This window comes from Xiphias gladius, chromosome 17, assembly GCF_016859285.1.
Source record: "Xiphias gladius isolate SHS-SW01 ecotype Sanya breed wild chromosome 17, ASM1685928v1, whole genome shotgun sequence".
NCBI classification, from domain to species: domain Eukaryota; kingdom Metazoa; phylum Chordata; class Actinopteri; order Istiophoriformes; family Xiphiidae; genus Xiphias; species Xiphias gladius.
The window spans coordinates 9,366,394-9,383,815 of NC_053416.1; the positions used below are offsets into that span (position 1 = coordinate 9,366,394).

General features: G+C 40.4%; 2 protein-coding genes across 7 annotated transcripts; both read left to right on the forward strand.

Annotated features, from left to right (window-relative positions):
- Nucleotides 1-536: 536 nt before the first annotated feature.
- Nucleotides 537-3,344, forward strand: LOC120802643 (calcitonin gene-related peptide-receptor component protein). Of its 2 annotated transcripts, none has more exons than XM_040150681.1 (6): nt 537-770; nt 1,085-1,121; nt 1,232-1,330; nt 1,450-1,544; nt 1,706-1,763; nt 2,498-3,344. In XM_040150681.1, exons 1-6 carry the CDS (start codon nt 763-765, stop codon nt 2,642-2,644), a joined length of 444 nt encoding a protein of 147 aa, XP_040006615.1. In that variant the 5' UTR covers nt 537-762; the 3' UTR covers nt 2,645-3,344. The 2 variants fall into 2 exon arrangements, with proteins under 2 accessions (XP_040006615.1, XP_040006616.1); XM_040150682.1 differs by lacking the exon at nt 537-770 and adding an exon at nt 777-961.
- A 4,231-nt stretch (nt 3,345-7,575) lies between these two features.
- On the forward strand, nt 7,576-17,354 carry tpst1l (tyrosylprotein sulfotransferase 1, like). 5 transcript variants are annotated; one of them, XM_040151141.1, is made up of 6 exons: nt 7,576-7,891; nt 11,594-12,310; nt 12,756-12,914; nt 13,054-13,307; nt 16,189-16,390; nt 16,733-17,354. In XM_040151141.1, the coding sequence occupies exons 2-6, from the start codon at nt 11,903-11,905 to the stop codon at nt 16,766-16,768; spliced, it is 1,059 nt and encodes a 352-aa protein (XP_040007075.1). In that variant the 5' UTR covers nt 7,576-7,891; nt 11,594-11,902; the 3' UTR covers nt 16,769-17,354. The 5 variants fall into 5 exon arrangements, with proteins under 5 accessions (XP_040007075.1, XP_040007077.1, XP_040007080.1 ...); XM_040151143.1 differs by having other exon boundaries at nt 11,602-12,310; XM_040151146.1 differs by having other exon boundaries at nt 11,898-12,310.
- The last annotated feature ends 68 nt before the right edge of the window (nt 17,355-17,422 follow it).

Consider the following 17,422-nt stretch of genomic DNA (forward strand, 5'->3'; position numbering starts at 1 on the left):
AAAGCCACTGGTGTAAAGGGACTTTGGCTGTTGAACATCAGCCAACCAGTTAACTTTCATCTGTTACTGATGGATTTGAGACAAACAAGCAGCCACAACTGTCAAAAGATGCTCAAAAGAAATGACTTGGTTCTGTTTGTAAAGCTTTTCTTCTCTTCTTGAAACCAAAAATAATGTGCATATGATATCATCTGACATAAGTTCACTAATCAAGCAGAGTTTGGCAGTATAGATAAATGGACAAGGGTGACACTGGGTCTTCATTTTATTTACAGTATAATTAATAGTATTGTAACATCTTTAAATGCAAGACTTCATTAATTTCGCTTTGTGTATAGTAGATTTATCATTCAACAATTTTAATTTGTATATGATGGATTCGCCCCGTGCTGTCACTCTTCCACCGGGACCCTGTTCCTGGTTTGTACTTTTCTGCGGTGAGTCGGTTTGAACATCAGGTGGCGATATTTCGACGGTTTTATTCCTCATCGTTATCTCCATTAGCTTCCGCGATGTGTGGTTGTCATGTCTTCCCCCGGGTCCACATGAAGGAATAAACGGCATTTTTTAAAAGCACGAAGTCTGATTCGGGCAAGCCCGCAGAAGACAAGGACGACCGGGAGAGTGTCCTGAAAAAAGACAAATTAAAAAATAAAAAATAGAAAAAAGAAGCTAGAATGATGCCGGCGGAACGTTTGACCCGGACAACATTTTCTACACGGACACTTTTGTAAAACAGACCAAAACCGAGGACCTGGCAAAATGGAAGTGTAAGGATTTTATTAATTGATTTTTAATTGACGCTTGTTTACGGTGATTTTTACTTATTGGCAACTGCTTACTGTTAATTTCAACTGTAGACAAACAATGTGGTTAAAGGGAAAACAGCTACGACTTAAGCTCGTGGGAAACGTAATGAATGTAATGACACAAGTCTCTCCCAGAGAAAATACTTGTACCGGTGAGATGCGGTTAAAAGCTCCAAAAGCCAGTAAATTGACCTCTGAGATTAGATCGTTTGATTACATTTTCTAAAGGTCAGAAATCAACTTTTGTGCTTAAGCATTCATTTTCTTCTTTGCAGTAAAAACGCTAACGCAGCTATGCTCAGTAACTATGAGGTAAGTTCATGTGTTCTTTCTCACTGTTTGACATTAAATCTTTTGCACTGTCCAGAGAGATGAATATACTTTCGTGTAACTTCAGATACGTTTGTCTGTGTGTTTCTCAGGTGTTCAAACTCCTGACAGACCTGAAGGAACAAAGGAAGGACAGCGGGAAGAACAAGCACAGCACCGGGCAGCAGAACTTAAACACCATCATGTACGAGGTCGGCTCACATCCTATCCCCCTCTTCACTGACTTTAAGCCGTCCTTGTAGGCCTGTCGTGTCATATGTGCACTTTTAAAAAAGCGTGCTCACACAGTTTCCTCTGCGTTTCCACACAGACGCTGAAGCACCTGTCGAAGACGCCCTGCAGCAGACAGAGTCCAGAGATCGTCAAAGAGTTCCTCACCACCATGATGCCTCACAAACTCACAAAGTCAGTAAGATCTGACAAATAGATTTCATGTTTTCATTTGGTATTTACAAAAAAACACAAGATATAAGTCATTTTTTAGACACACACATATTCTATATGTATGCACTGTTCTGTATACCGTATAAACACTGATAATAATTTTTTCCCCCCAATATCTTCAGGGCCGAGAAACTGCAGCTACTTAATCACCGGCCACAGACAGCAGTGGAAATTCAGCTAGTGAGTGTTTTACTTAGCTGTCAACAATTACTGTCACTACATGTCATACCTTACCTCGCTTTATCTCTGGGCCCCTACAGGTGTACATTTCCATGATTTTTTTTACAACAAGTATTGCCTGTGTAGTCTGAGCCTGATGCAGCTTATTGCTCTGTGCCATAGAGCTCTGTTGTTGTCCAAAAACTGTTGTTGTTAAAAATGCATCAGTGAGCCAAACTGTTGCACTTGGTGAGATATTTCTTTTGAGTCTGTTGTAGTTTATTTTGAGTCTATTGCATGCATAGAGAACCACATGTGTATTAATCTGCTGCTGAAAATAGTCCCCAAATGTGCACTATTTACTCCTGGTTGAGTAACGTTTCCTAGAAACTACAATGCCCTGCTGTTTAGTGAATTACTTAAATTAAAAAAAATACGATATCTTATTTTTCTTGAAGATTTCAGTGCATCACCAGAAACATGAATAAATTATACGGGTGCACATGGAAAAGTGAATACGGTAAATAATGAGCTGAAACTGCATAAAGCTCCAAAAAGCTGAGAAGAGCTGTAGATTCAGGTGATAATTCTCTGCGTTCATCACTACAAGGGACCCCCTTTAATCTGTCATTTGATATGTTGTTATTATTATTATAAAAATATCGATTATAACCACTCTAAGGCTTCTTTATGGGTGCACAATTTGTATAAACAGACACTGGCAAATATGGTTTTGATTTTCTGTTTGTGTTCAGATGGTAGAAGAGAGTGAGGAGCGTTTATCAGAGGAGCAGATTGAGGAGCTCATCCAGACAGTCGCAGTCATCCTACCCGGCGACCCTGAGCAGGAGAACGCAGCTCCAGCAGAAGCGGAGATGGATGAGGGCGGTGAACAGTCATGACACAGGGACAGGCCAGGAATGACCCACGGGTGAAGAACCAGGGTGAAGGTCAAAATTATTGCAGAACTGGACTGGTTGCTTTTACCTGCGCCGTTTTTGCATCACTGGTTGAACCGAACAACAAGCTGACAGAAAGGATGCACAATGGCTGCCTGGCCACGGCTAAAGTGACCTCATTACCTCTGAAATGCCACATTAAATGATTCACATTAAGGTTAATCATTTAATGAATGGAAGAAAATAAGCACATCACGATTTACATGTCTGTGTGTATATACAGAAGGATTCAGATCAAACATGCACACTTTCATAAGTTCAGTTTTTGGACAGTGAGTCACATTTTGACTTGTTTTACACCTGACTTGTCTAATTTGTATTTCACATCAGATACTGTTCATGCAGAGACAGTCTGTTATTAACCTGTTATATTGTTGGTTTCTGACTTAATGTTAGTTGCCTTTTTCTGGCATGGAGCATAAGAATAAGGGTTTTTGACTTCCAAAGCTGTAATATATGTCAGTCATGCAATTAAAGTTGCATCAGTCAGACAGTATTATTAGAGTAGCTGTGTCATAGCAAAGAGAGTAGACAGCAGGGACCAAGAGGTGATCGTTGTGTCTTAATAATGGCTAGAAACCTTACCTTTTTAAAACACACTGACCCTTTTCTTCTGTAATAAAATTAAACCTATCAGCTGAAATGTGTCTGCAGCTTTTTGTCACTTTGAATGACACGGTCAGGAAACAGGGAAATTAACACCACATTAAGTTTTTGTTTTTTTTTTCAAAAAAGGCTGCAGACATTTCCTGAGTGATGATGTGCTAAAGAACATATAAAACAGGATCCCGTCTGGTGCAGCATGACAGACTGCAAAGACCTGGTGCGAAACCAGGATTATAAACTGAATCTTATTTGGTGGTGGTTTCACCTTCGGCTACTGAAAACATCTCCAGTGTATCTTTTCTCTGCGCTATACAGTGAATGCAACACATTTGTCAGCTGTAAATTTAGTTGTTTTAGGAGCTTCTCGTAGGTTTATGTCACTAGTAGTGGTAATTAAGTTAATCATCCTGACAAATTATTGTGGTCATTTAGTTCAACACACATTATTTTTCACAGATATGTTTCTGTAACCACTCATAGATTACACAGGATATACACTGCAGACTTGCAACATAAAGCCAACAACTCTTCAGCTGCAGATTTACATTATCTTCTGTTTTCTGTGCTGGGATGTTGTGAGGCAGCAGCGGAAGGATGTGCTTGTTAGACTCAGGTGTCTTTCTGTTTTGGGTTTCCTGTATTACATCAATTTCCTTTTCTTACTTTGCATCTTCTCAGGGCAAGATATAGAAGCAGAGTGAAAGTAATGGACAATAATATTATAACAATACGTTTAGGTTTTGCTGGTTTAACTTCAGTCTTCTTCTTTGCATATCTTTATAAATTAAAAAAACTCTTTTTTTCTCTTCTTTTTTTTTTTTTTTTAGCTCCAGGTCAAACTAGGTACCCAGTCTTAAGATTCCTCTTTGTGACGTTTGATAAACATTCATCACTGGTGACTTAACAGGGCCCCACAGAGAGGCTGACCTGAGACCCTCTGTGTCAAAATCTAGTTTTCAAAGCTTAATTGTATCAGTTTTGTGGTTACATGCTGCATAATCCTTTATTACTGTGTTTTACCTCAAAGCACATATAAGAGCAGGTAGTCTTGCAGCATAGACACACTGTACATGCTGCACAGAGAGTGGGATGAAGAGGGTTAATAAGGGCCCAGCAGCTGATGTTTGCCCGGAGTCTGTGTACTGGGTTAATTAGGCCGTGACTTTTTCTGATTCAGATTTTCTTTTTCTGATTCAATCACAATGTGTGTTCATACAGTAATAGGGATTTGCTTTCTAGTCATCCACTCTCTAGTCTTTTTAATAACCTAGCCTGCATCACATAAATCATGGCTTTATTATCATTTTTAAGAATAAAGATAAATTACGTTGTAGAAAAAATGCCTGTAACTTGGAGTCCACACAAGGGAAGAGCGAATAATTTTTTCCTTAAAATTTTTTTTATCAAGTCTCCTATTTCATTAGTACCTACAGTGGCTTCAGAAAGTATTCAGACCCCTTCATGTTTTGCACATTATGTTATGTTGTAGATTTAATTTTAAATGGATAAAATTACCATTTTTGTCCATCAGTTTACACCCAATAAGGCATAATGACAAAGTGAAAACGTTTTTTTTTTTAGAAATTTTTACAAATTTGTGAAAATCAAAAACCGAAATCTCTCCCTTACAAAAGTGTTCAGATCCTTTGCTGTGGCACTCCACATTGTGGTCAGGTGCATCCTGTTTGCTTTCATTTTCCTTGAGATGTGTCTACAACTTGACTGGAGTCACACTATTGCAAATTGAATTGATTGGACATAGTTTAGAAAGGCCCACACCTGTGTATATAAGGGCCCACAATTCATACTGCATGTCCGGACAACAACCAAGCTATGCTGTCCGAGGAAAACTCTGTAAACCTAGTCGATAAAATTGTGTCGAGGCATAGATCAGGGCAAGGGGTATAAAACCATTTCTAAAGCTTTGAGTGTTACCAGGAGCACAGCGGCCTCAATAACTGAGAAATGGAAGAGGTGTGGAAGGAGGGAGGGAGGTGACCCAACGATCTCTCTCACAGAGCTTCAGAGTTCCTCTGCAGAGATGGGAGAACCTGCTTGAAGCCCGACCATCCCAGCAGCACTCCATCAATCAGGCCTTCCGAACTGAGGGTAAGATGATTGCAGCCAGATCCACAGACTTCTTCGGAGAAAAAATCTGCTCCAGAGCGCATGCGACCTGAGACTGGATCGACTGGTCGCCTTTCAGCAAGACGACAACACTGGAGTGGTTCCAGGATGAGTCTCTGCCTGTCCTTGAGCCAAAGCCCAGACCTAAACCCCATAGACTATCCGTGGAGAGACCTGGAGATGGCAGTTCACAGACGCTTCCCATCCAATCTGACGGAGTTTGAGAGGATCTGCCAGGAAGAATTGGATAAACTGCCCAAATCCAGGTGTGCAAAGCTTGTAGAGACTTACCCAAGAAGACTCGGAGCTGTAATTGCTGGCAAAAGGGCTTCTACAAAGTAGTGAATTAAAGGTTCTGAATAGTTGTGTAAATTAGAGATTTTAGTTCTAGATTTTTATTAAATTTGCAAAAATGTCTAAAAACATGTTTTCACTTTGTCATTATGGCTTACTGAGCATAGACTGATGGGTAAAAATGGGAATTTTATTCAATTAAAATAAAATATAAAAATAAAGTGTGCAAAAGTTTTGAATACTTTTTGAAAGGGCCTATTTAAAGTGGTGGAGGAGGTACTCAGAACTTTTACTTAAGTAAAAGTAGCAATACAACGGGGGAAAAAATACTCTGTTATAAGTAAAACTCCAATGTTCAAAATTTTACTCAAGTAAATTTACAGTATTAGCATCAAAATATACTTAAAAGTAAATGTAATCATCATGGCCCATTTTAGAATAATATATTTATATTATATCACTGGATTATAATTACTTGAATTAATCTGTAGGCATCACTAACATTGCAGCTGATACAGGTTGGGCAAACTGTAACTGCTTTATTTACTGCAGGGTAGCTTCATCTATGATCATATATCATTATGAGTTGATTTACATTTTATATTAATAAATCTGAGTCTGCAAAGTAAATGGTAACTGAAGCTTGGAGTAAGTTAATTTACAGTTTTCCTGCAGCAATTGAAGTAAATGAAGCCTTGAAAGTTGGTGAAAACAAATCCTACAGGTTCCCCAACATTTGTTGATGACTTACAAACCCTCTGTCTGTACAAAGGCAGTGTTGGAACAAATTGTGATGCTACACCCTCTGATGCATTATTAGGACAATACTGTATTGCAGGAAGTACCCCTAGTATTGTATATGAAGGGTCAGAAGGGTGAGAAAAAAAGGGAAGTAACAAAGGAAGACAGACTGGACATCCCTCAGCAAGGTAATGACCCTAAACGTTAGAAGAAAAGAACTAGACGGAGGCTTCACATGACGGAAGACCGTCGCAGTGTCCATACTTAGACCCCGTGAAGCTGGTTTGGGATGAACTGGACCGAAATGTGAAAGCAAAGTAAACTGCAAGTGCAACACTTTCGTGGGAATTTCTGCGGCAGTGTCGGGACAAACTTTCTGGACAATATTTGATTTCCATTGTACAAAGAGCAGCACGAGTGTGTTCGGCTGCTAAATGAGTCAAAAATGTAGATTAAGTTTTATGTTCGACAAGAAGATTTCATGATTCCTTGTTTTTAAAAGCTCCAATTGTTCAGTTGTTCTATGCTTCAATTTCAGAAACACTGAGACATTGAGTTATGTAAATTTAAATGATAAACTGGGAAAATGGGGGTGTTTCCAATACTTTTGACCGGTACTGTAACCATTCATGAATATCTGTAGTTTTAAATTATTATGAATTGACAATCTTACTAATGTAATTTGATCACTCTTGGTCCTCCACAGAGGCCGCAATATATTATGAAGACCCATGTCATACTAAATGAGTTACAAAAAATCTGTTTTACTAATGAAAAGGCAGGTAAATTAAATGAGGCGGGTTTAACCTCCATTAAATCCCACACGATGATTAAATTTCCCCTGTGGGCTTTTAACTGAGAGCAAACGAATCGATGAGGTAAAGTAATTTTAGCCTTCAGTGCAAGGGGTGGGGGGCAAAAAACAAAAAAAAAATGTGTTTTTTTCACAGCGGTGGAATTGCCCTTTAACGCCTCCACCAATGGGAATCGTCCAAGCAGATGCTCGCTCGAATTCAGAACGTCCATCGACCAATCTGCGCTCACCTTTCTCTGCCTGCCTGCGCTCGTGTTCGATTTTTTTTTTTTTTTCCTCCCCTTCTCCTGTCTCTCAACGGTAGACACGGCTCGACTTCTCACGGAGCAAAGTTACGTTCCGAGCCAGCAGCGATGCGTTGTGTAATCATGTGCTTTTTAAAAAAAAAAAAAAAATGCTAAATGGCGTAGACATAGCTGCTGTGAACTCCGCCGGTAGGTTACCCACATGAGAGCCAACCCCGTTTTTCTCTGCGGGGATAGAGGAGCTGTTCGTGTCAGCCTTTTGGACCAAGGTTCATGTTGGGGTTTTTTTTTGTTTTTTGTTTGTTTGTTTGTTTGTTTGTTTTTTCTTTTTCCCCTCGGATTTCGGGAGTTTCACAGACGCCGGTGAGTGAACACCATTTTTAACGGATACGAAATTGACAACGCGCATTAGCTACCTACAGACAGCTAAATAAACACGGGTTAAATAGCGCACTGACAGGCTGTTTGGTCGCCGTTGGTCTGTCGCGGGGCGTGTGCGTGTGCGCGCGCGAGTGAGTGTGTGCGTGTGCTGTTGTGTGATGTTGTGTTTGGTTGTGTGTGAGTGACTGATAGCAGGTCAGTCACCTGGTGGCTACCCGCCCCGGGTGCATTTTTGCCAGCATGATGCATCGTCAAGCTCGGCCAGATGTTCGTGGCACCCGGGCCGGCGCTTTGCGGCCGTACAACAGTCCTAGTTACACACAGATGCACACCACCGACTGCGATGATAATGTAGCATTGAACTGTTTATCGTGTTTCCGCCGATAAGCACCTGGTTCACCAGATAATTTGTGCAGCAGTCAAGCCGCTGCAGCCGAACGTGCACCTTTTTTAGTAGACTGAATTCACATTTACTTTGCTACTGAGGGAAAACGGTTTTGCAGCACAGAGGGAGCAGGAATAGCTCATACACAAAAAAAAAATACGTGACGAAAATCATTCCGTGGAAAGCATTCAAGGAAACAATAGGCAGGCTCTTGACAGTGCTGCATGAACTAGAGTTAAAGGAAAATGTGCAATTTGCTGTCCCTATCAGAAAGTTAGTGTCACTGGTCCCCCTGCTGTGAGGAACAAGGAGGCTTTGGGCTTCTTCGCCACTGGCTGGGCAAAGATGTCCCCACTATGCACCGGGCTCACCACATATTTTGTTTAAGGAGGCAAGACAATCAGAAGTTCTTCTGCTTTGAAGCAGCTTCAATTGAACTTGTTCGTTTTTGTATTCCACCAATTTCACATTTTTTTTTATTTTTTTATTTTTTTTTGCCACTGATGTGAAACTGTTCTTGCAGCACAAAACAAAGAAAGTATGAATAGTTTCATGAAAAATACACAGACACGTACAAACTTTGAAAGAGGGGAGCATACAAGGAAACAGCTCCAAGGATGGATGAATGTGATATATTAATGCATTAACCAGATTTAGGGAAAATGTAGGGGGAGTCAGGCTTGCCCTTTGGCAGGAAGTCGGGGTTTTCTCCCCTGTGAAGAGAAGGAGGCGGCCCTGGGCTTCCAGACAATCAGCTACTCAAAGGTGTCAGTCTGCTGCTCTCCGGCCTCAACTATCATCTGTTGACAAACTGTGATGGCAGGTCACTGTTTTCTTCTTATCAGAGACTTGTTTGTTGGCTTGTTCGTGATTAGAGAACGCAGTGGCCTTTTCAAGGTACGTTTTTGGACTTGTCAAAGTAGGTATCCACAGCTAGTCTTTACAAAAACCACTTATGAAAAAACTTCTTTTTTTTTTCACCTACCTCCTTTGGTGTCTAGCCAAGCAGATAGTTTTGGTTTCATTTGGCTGGGTTTTCAAGTATCTCTGTCTGTGATTTTTCCCTCTACTCCAGCACAAAGGAGGTGAATTGAATTTTTGTTCTGGTGTTGACAGTATCAAAAAATTAGATAAAATAAAATTCAAACGAAACATTTCTTTCTAGAAACAGCGTCTCACTGTTGAACAGTTTTCATTTGAACTACTTTCTTCTAAAAAAGAAAAAATAGTCCCTATGAAAAATTTCAGTTTGTTCTGTGGATTTATCCTGATTATTATGTTGCTTTGGAATTTTTAAATGTAGATTTTCAATGTTTTGAGCACCAAAAATACACAGTTCAGTCCATCGTATTGGGGTGGAGGCAAAAGCACTGCAGACAGATATCTCAAAACCTACCTAACCAAAACTATCTGCATGACCGGCTAACACCAGAGATAAGCCAGCGCTGAACCAGCTGATCAATTAGTTTATCGACAGAATCATAATTGGCACCTGTTTTGATAATTTAAGTCATTTTTACCAGCTTTAAATGCGAAATACCCATGTAGAGCTGCGACTGACAATTATTTTGATTATCAGTTAATCGGTTGATTATTAATCGATTCTTAGTTTTTGTCTATAAAATTTAAGAAAATAATGGAAAAAAGCATGATATATTTTCCCACAGCCCAATATCATGTTTTCAGATTATTCAACCAACAGTGCAAAACCCAAAGATACTCAGTTTATTATCATATATGATTTTAACAAAAGATCAAAATTCTCACATTTGAGAAGATGGAACTAGCAAATATTTGGTATTTTGGCTTGAAAATGACTGATGAACTGATTATCATAGTAATCACAGATTATCTTTCTGTCCACTGATTAAGCGACTAATCTTTGAAGCTCCATATCCATGCCAAATTCCAGCTTCTCATTTGTGAAGATTTTCAGATTTCTTTCCTTTGTCTTATGTTCTTAGCTGGACAAAATTTGAAGACATCAACTTTGGCTTTAGTAAATTGTGATGGGCATTGTACACTTTTTTCTGACATTTTATAGAACAAATAGATAATCAAGAGAGTAATTGACAAATTAATCGAATGAATGACAATGAGAATAATTGTTAGTTGCATCCCTAAAGTGAAATGATATTTTATCTTCGTAATTTGGGGGAATCATCCCTTTTAAATCTATCGAGAAAAAATGAAACAGCAAGGCTGATCTTAAACCACTGGCCTAATTCTATGCAAACTCCAAGTGGCTTAATCTCTGCATGGAAATGCATTAGAATTACATGTAAAGCTTGTGGATACCACTGAACTTAGCACGGCTTAAAGCAGCATGTAAGTGTCCTAGCCAGGTCGAGATGTCCTCATTTTCCAGCTGTTTTTCCTTTTTTGCTTTGATGGCCAGGCTGCAGTTTATGGGCTTGGCTACTCCAGCACAGAGAGAGGAGGGTTCCCCACGTGGCATTCAGATGTGAGGTTCCCTCCACGTTCAGTCTGAACAAGAAAGAAACCACAATGACTCTGAGAAAGGGAGACATATTCTAAATTTGCTTGTGCAAGAAGTAAAGCTGCTGTTCGAGTCGTGAATTTGTATGATTTTTAGAGCTGTAATGTGGCTTCAAAAGTAATACATTCAGCATTAGTTAGAGTTATTGAAGGCCACGTTCAGCTTATTCAGTTGTTTTACCAAGCCTGTGTATTTTATTTTGTTGTGTGCTAATAAGAGGAATTGGACCCTTGGTTTACGGTGATGAAAGTGCTAGCGTGCACATTTCAGGAAAGAGAAATGGGGAAGTTGCAGATGTCTCACTTGTTCAATAGTAATCTGATCATAATCAAATTTCTTTGCATTTCAGTGTGGCAGAGACCGTCAGTGAGTATAAAAACAAGAGGAAGTTGTAAGTAGTGGCCTCAGATACACTGCCTGGGAGTGTGTCTGCGTTTGCATGCCGCTGTGAAGTTTGATATGGCTTAAGAGTCTGGAGCTCCCCAGAGGAAAGATGCAGAATAGCTTCTTTTGAGAACAGAAAATGGATGAAGTTCAGATCCTATGAAAGTGTGTGCGAGTGAAGTGTTCTTGGCAAAATAACGCGGCAGCCACCATCACACCCTGCCTGCTGATAATAGCTCGCTCATGCAGGGCAGTGGCTAATGTTTGCAGTTACTCGTCTATTGTATATTTAGAGTAGGATGATTTATGTTTTCCGTTACTCAGCAAGTTGGGAAATCTTGCATTTATTTGGTTGAAAGCAGTATAAACTGATTCTGTTGGAGTTCTTGCTGAGACGTTCTTCTCATGTTTTAAGTACTATAGGAATGATGGATAAGAGACATGGCTGGCTTTGGAGTGCAGCAGGCCCCGATCGTGCTCTCTAACACCGGGGCAGAGGAGCTACAGAGGAGTGAGGGGGTCTCTCCAGCCCCCACTTGACTTCGCCCTCCTGGCCTCCGCCGGGCCTCCGTCAGCGTCATCTCAGCTGGCTTTCTTGCATTCATCCTTATCTGCCTGACTGTCACACTAGGCCTAACTGATTTTTAATGAAATTTAAGAAGTAAATCAGGAACCCCTAAATATTATTTTATGTCCCCCTGACTCCCAAACACACCCAGCAACCATGAGGAACACCAGGTCGAGCCTGCTGCTGGGCTGCTTGCTCCTCTGCTCCGCCTCCCTGCTCTACCTGGGCATGAGCGGGATAGAGTGCCCGCCCAAAAGCCATCGGTACAGGTGGATGGAGCTCCACCTGGGCTCAGCCAATCAGAGCCTATCCCTCACCGAACACTTCCCCGAAGACACACCGCTGATCTTCATCGGAGGCTTTCCCAGGAGCGGCACCACACTGATGCGCGTCATGCTGGATGCCCACAGTGCCGTGCGGTGCGGGGAAGAGACCCGAGTGATTCCCCGCCTCCTGGCCATGCGAGCCACCTGGAGTCGCTCGGTTAAGGAGAGGATACGATTGGACGAAGCGGGTGTCACTGACCAGGTGTTGGATTCAGCCGTGCGTGCGTTCCTGTTAGAGGTGAGTTGGTCGGTGCATCATGCAGCCTGCTTAGTAGAGCTAAGCCGCAAAAAAACTTCTGCATCTGTTAATCGGCAAACACGCTTGGGTGTCGAGGGCAGGTTTCAGATTGAGGGTGTTGTGTTTATTAAAGGCGACTGTAAAAATGTAAACTAAGATTAAAAGTATCATTATTTAAAGATCATAAATGATTTATCTGCCGATTATTTTCTCATTCTAAAATGTAAAAAAATTGTAAAAACATACGTGTCACAATTTTTGAGAGCCCAAGTTGATGTCTTCAAATTGCAACAATCCAATTGGCTTTTTTGTTTTTGTTTTTAAAAAAAAACAAGATATTTATATTTGGCCTCTCAATATGAATATGAAAAATCTTAATATTAAAGAGGAATGGATTGCATGTAACGACACAGCCATTTCATGTTGTAAATATTACACGTCTCAGGTGATAGTCGGCCATGGGGAGCCTGCACCTCGCCTTTGCAACAAAGACCCGTTCACCTTGAAGTCACTCTCATACCTGTCACGCATCTTCCCTAAAGCCAAATTCGTGCTCATGCTACGAGACGGACGGGCAACCGTCCACTCCATGATTTCACGAAAGGTATGCTGGTTTTCTTTTCTTATCAGGGTTGCAGGCAGACAAAGTTACTCACAGCCTTATCTTGCCAAACAGCCAGTTCGCAAGTTTGTCCTGGCACCACATCATGGCCAAATGAATTTCGGTCTCTCTCCACTCACAGGTGACCATCTCTGGCTTCGACCTGACCAGCTACAGGGACTGTCTGACCAAGTGGAGCAGTGCGGTGGAGACCATGTTCAGCCAGTGCCAGGCAGCCGGGAAAGGCAGATGTCTGCCCGTCCACTACGAACAGCTCGTCCTCCACCCAGAGGAGGAAATGAGGAAGTTGCTTCACTTCCTAGACCTGCAATGGGATCCGTCAGTGCTGCACCACGAAGAGCTGATTGGAAAGGCTGGCGGTGTGTCTCTGTCCAAGTGAGTATTTGACATGTGCGTGTACACCAAGTATACCTCTTGGCTCTAGTGGTATCTAGCCATGCAGATGGTTTCAGTTTCAATTGCAAAGGTTTTCAGATATCTCAAAGCCTTGGTACAATAAAGTGAAACTAAAACTGAAATCTATATGACTAGATACCCAAAAAGGGTTAGGTGTGAATCTTTGAAAATTATAGTATGGGTCCCGGGATATCTTCAAGTCATTGGAAAGTCTTTGAATGTCTGAAATTATGTTATACTTATTCAGGCCTGACATAGTCATAAAATACATTAACTCATATAATTATTGCCTTCATTTCAGTTCTAGAGGCCTTGAAACTTTTGAATGTTCTTTTTGTAAGAAATGAGTGCAGTCATGCATCCTACTAGTCAGGTTTCCATCCAAACACAACACATATTTTAACAAAACTTCCAGCAAATCAGCAGAGAAAAGGCAAAAATGCACTGAGCACTTTATTAGGAACATCAGGGGGGCCTCCCTTTGCTCTCAAAACAGCCTCAGTGCTTCGTGGCATGGATTCCACAAGATGTTAGAAGATGGTAAATTGTGGATATAAAGGGAAGCACACGGTCAGCAACAACACTCAGATAGGCCGTGGCATCCCAACGATGATTGATCGGTATTAAGGGGCCCACAGTGTGCCAAGAAAACATTCCCCACACCAGTACACTACCACCAGCAGCCTTTATTCTCGACACAAGGCAGGTTGGGTCCATGGGTTCACGCCGTTGACACCAAATTCTGACCCTACCATCTGCTGGCTCAGCAGAAATCGAGATTCAGGACAGGACAGGCTACGTTTTTCCAGTCTTCAGCTGTCTAGTTCAACTGTTCCATTCTCAGTAAACTCTAGAGACTGTTGTTTATGAAAATACCAGGGGATCAGCAGTTTCAGAAAAACTCAAACCAGCCTGTCTTGCACTAACAATTCCTGCTACAGTCAAGGTCACTGAGATCACATTTTTCCAAATTCTGATGTTTAATGTGAACATTAACTGAAGCTCCTGACCTGCATCTGCATGATTTTATACAGTGCACTGCTGCCAAATGATTGGCCGATTGGATAATTGCATTAATGATAAGCAGATGCACAGATGTTTCTAATAAAGTGCTGTGTACGTGTTTGTACGTGTGTGTACGTGTGTGTACGTGTGTGTACGTGTATGTGTATAGATCATCAAGCACTGTGTCCTCCTGAAAAAGGCTGATTAGCCAAAATAAGCACAGTACTCAACTTTTCCGAAATGAACTAACCAGTGTAAAACAGCTGGTAAATTCTTTTCACACACAGAAAAATTAGCTGAATATTCAGTTGGTTGGCAGCTGACAATGCATCCCCTGAATATGTGATGTGTTCAGGCTATTGTTCTGGCTTTAAATAAACTTGAGCACATTTTTCATTTCTGTGTGCTTCTGCTTTGGAGTATCAGACACCAGCTTAATAATCAGTGAGCAAAGTTGAATCATTTCAAGTAGCGGAAATTCCCCAACCCCACTGCCTCCGTAATGTGTGCCTATGTTCAATCGTGGTTATAAGGAGGCACAGTCCGTATACATGTTACAGAATTATACAAATCTTATTCCTGCCATGATTGTTCCTCCTGTGAATTCCCACCCTGCCGGCTTTGAGGAGCAGGTATATTTCAGGATAAAAGGTGTCATTTTTTTTTTTTTTTTTTTTTAGGTTTTCTGTTTATCTGTCAACATTATGGTTTCAAGGTTTTCTCAACACTGCCACATACAGTGTGTTGATGTGGTGGTGAATACCGAATCCCTTTATTTTAATTTTTTAATGCCTGGAAACAAACTAATTTTTAGATATTTAGTCTAAGAAATATCAGAACCAGAAACAGAAATGTAACCCCTTCCCAGAGTCATTAAATATTATTTTACTATACAGTGATAGCTATTGCTCCTGCACCTTCAGCACACTTTATTAGTTTTTTTCTAAGTGTTTTTTTTTTTTTCCCACCCAGTTAAAATTTAGCACAGGTTGTGAGTCAGATTTGAGTCACAACTGAAGCAGCCAAACCTTTCAGGGTCAAGCAAGGCTTACAGACTTCCCTCAGTAGATATTTAGTTTGTCTTTCACCACTTATTTGTTCGTGATCCAAGTAGATCATCTCTTTGCAGGGCAGAGGCTCAGGGGGATTTAGTCGCTTCATTCAGCCATACTCAAACCTGGCGTGTATCTGAAGGAATGAGGCAACAGACATCTGCCGTAGCACCATGATGTTGATTACTTGTTCAATGATTGGCGCAATATTAGTCACAAATATTTTATAGCCTACTCAGAAATGTAAATTATAATTATTATAATTGTGTGCATAGGATTACACACGTTGATTTATTTAGGGTGGACAGGTGGATATGTACGGAAGATTTTAAATACCTAAATTAAAACAAATCAAACAAAGAAATAAGGTGAAATACAATACACATTGTCATATCTATGTCCTTTTTATGTATTCATTTACTGTGACATATTTAAATGGAAAAGCATATGTTCAAAGCTTATTGTCTTTAACCACTGAAGGAATTTTTGATTTTATTTTATTTATTTATTTATTTTTATTAATTGATTTTCATTAATGTTTTTCATTTAATTATGACACAGTAAATAAAAACACAAAAGGAAATAATATGTAATTGTGTATTGTATTTCACTTTATTTCCGTGTTTGATTTGATTTTAATTTAGGCATTTTAAATCCTTCACAGCTTTCCCACTCTTCAATGGCTCATTACAAGTATCTGTTTTTGGAGCTTTTCCTCTTCCTTATAAAAACTTTAGTATTATCATGGTTGAACACACGCGCACACACACACAAACTGGGCTTGTGTTTGCCTTTCTGTGCAGGGTTGAGCGTTCGACGGACCAGGTGATTAAGCCAGTGAACACAGACGCCCTCTCCAAGTGGGTGGGGCACATTCCCTCTGATGTGATGAACGACATGGCTGAAATTGCCCCCATGCTGGCTCGCCTTGGCTACGACCCTCACGCCAACCCCCCCAGCTACGGAAGACCAGAGTCCATGGCGTCTCCCCTCAGCCACACACAGGTGAAGTTAAAAAAATCTGATCTGATTCATTTTAAAAAAACGATTTTCAATGAAAAGTACAAAGATTTTTAAAAATGATTTTTTTTTTTTTTTAGGGCTGCATCTTATGATTATTATTGTATTCGGTGATTTTTCCCAATTTCCCCAATTAGTTGTTGTCTGTAGTCCCTACAGTCTGGACTGTATCTTTTATTTTTTTAAATTATCCACATGAAAAAAAGCAGTTGGAGAAACAGTTGGAGGTTGCAGCATAAAGGAGGTTGATCATAGATCCTCTATGTCTCTTCTTTCAGCCTTGATAATTCCATAAATCAGTGAAAATTGTATTTTTTCTTTCTTCAGAATTCGAAAACAGCAGAAACTCCACACGCCAGTTAAGCAAAGGAGGAAATTGCTGTAAGCCCGGCCGGCTCAGCAGTACTTACACTTCGGAGGAATATTTTTAGTGTCCCATGTGTATTTTTGAATTGTTTGTAAGACTTGAGTGCGGTGTTGTGTCTTTAGGAGGAGTGTGGAGGGAGGAGTGTTTTAAAATACGGATTTGTCAAGTGGTGTTGGGTTTAAATCTCAGCTCTTAACACCGTATGTGGACTACCTGCTCAGGGGAGTTCACTGCTTCTCACTCTCCAGCACTTCCTCCACGGTGAACGGACAGTATTACATTCCATTGTGACGCATCCTCACACTTTGTACCTAAAATTACTTCCACATGTCCGTAAGTTGTTATGACTTCACCGAAAATGTGAACGTGTCTTTCCACAAATCTTTCACTTACTGAGATTTCAGTCAGTATCCATCAAGCGTAATGACTGTATATTTTTAAAGACGTATGTTTATTTTCTTAATAAATTATTTTGGTGTTGATCATTCATTCAGGAATTTGAAAGTTGTCTATTCTGAATTGAGGATTTGTAATTGTTGTATATTGTTGACCATGAATAAAAAGCACCTAAATGTCACCTTTTATAATTCAGTTTATGTATTTTGCTCACCAGTATTTCAGTCACACACTCCACTCCCAGCTGAGCCACA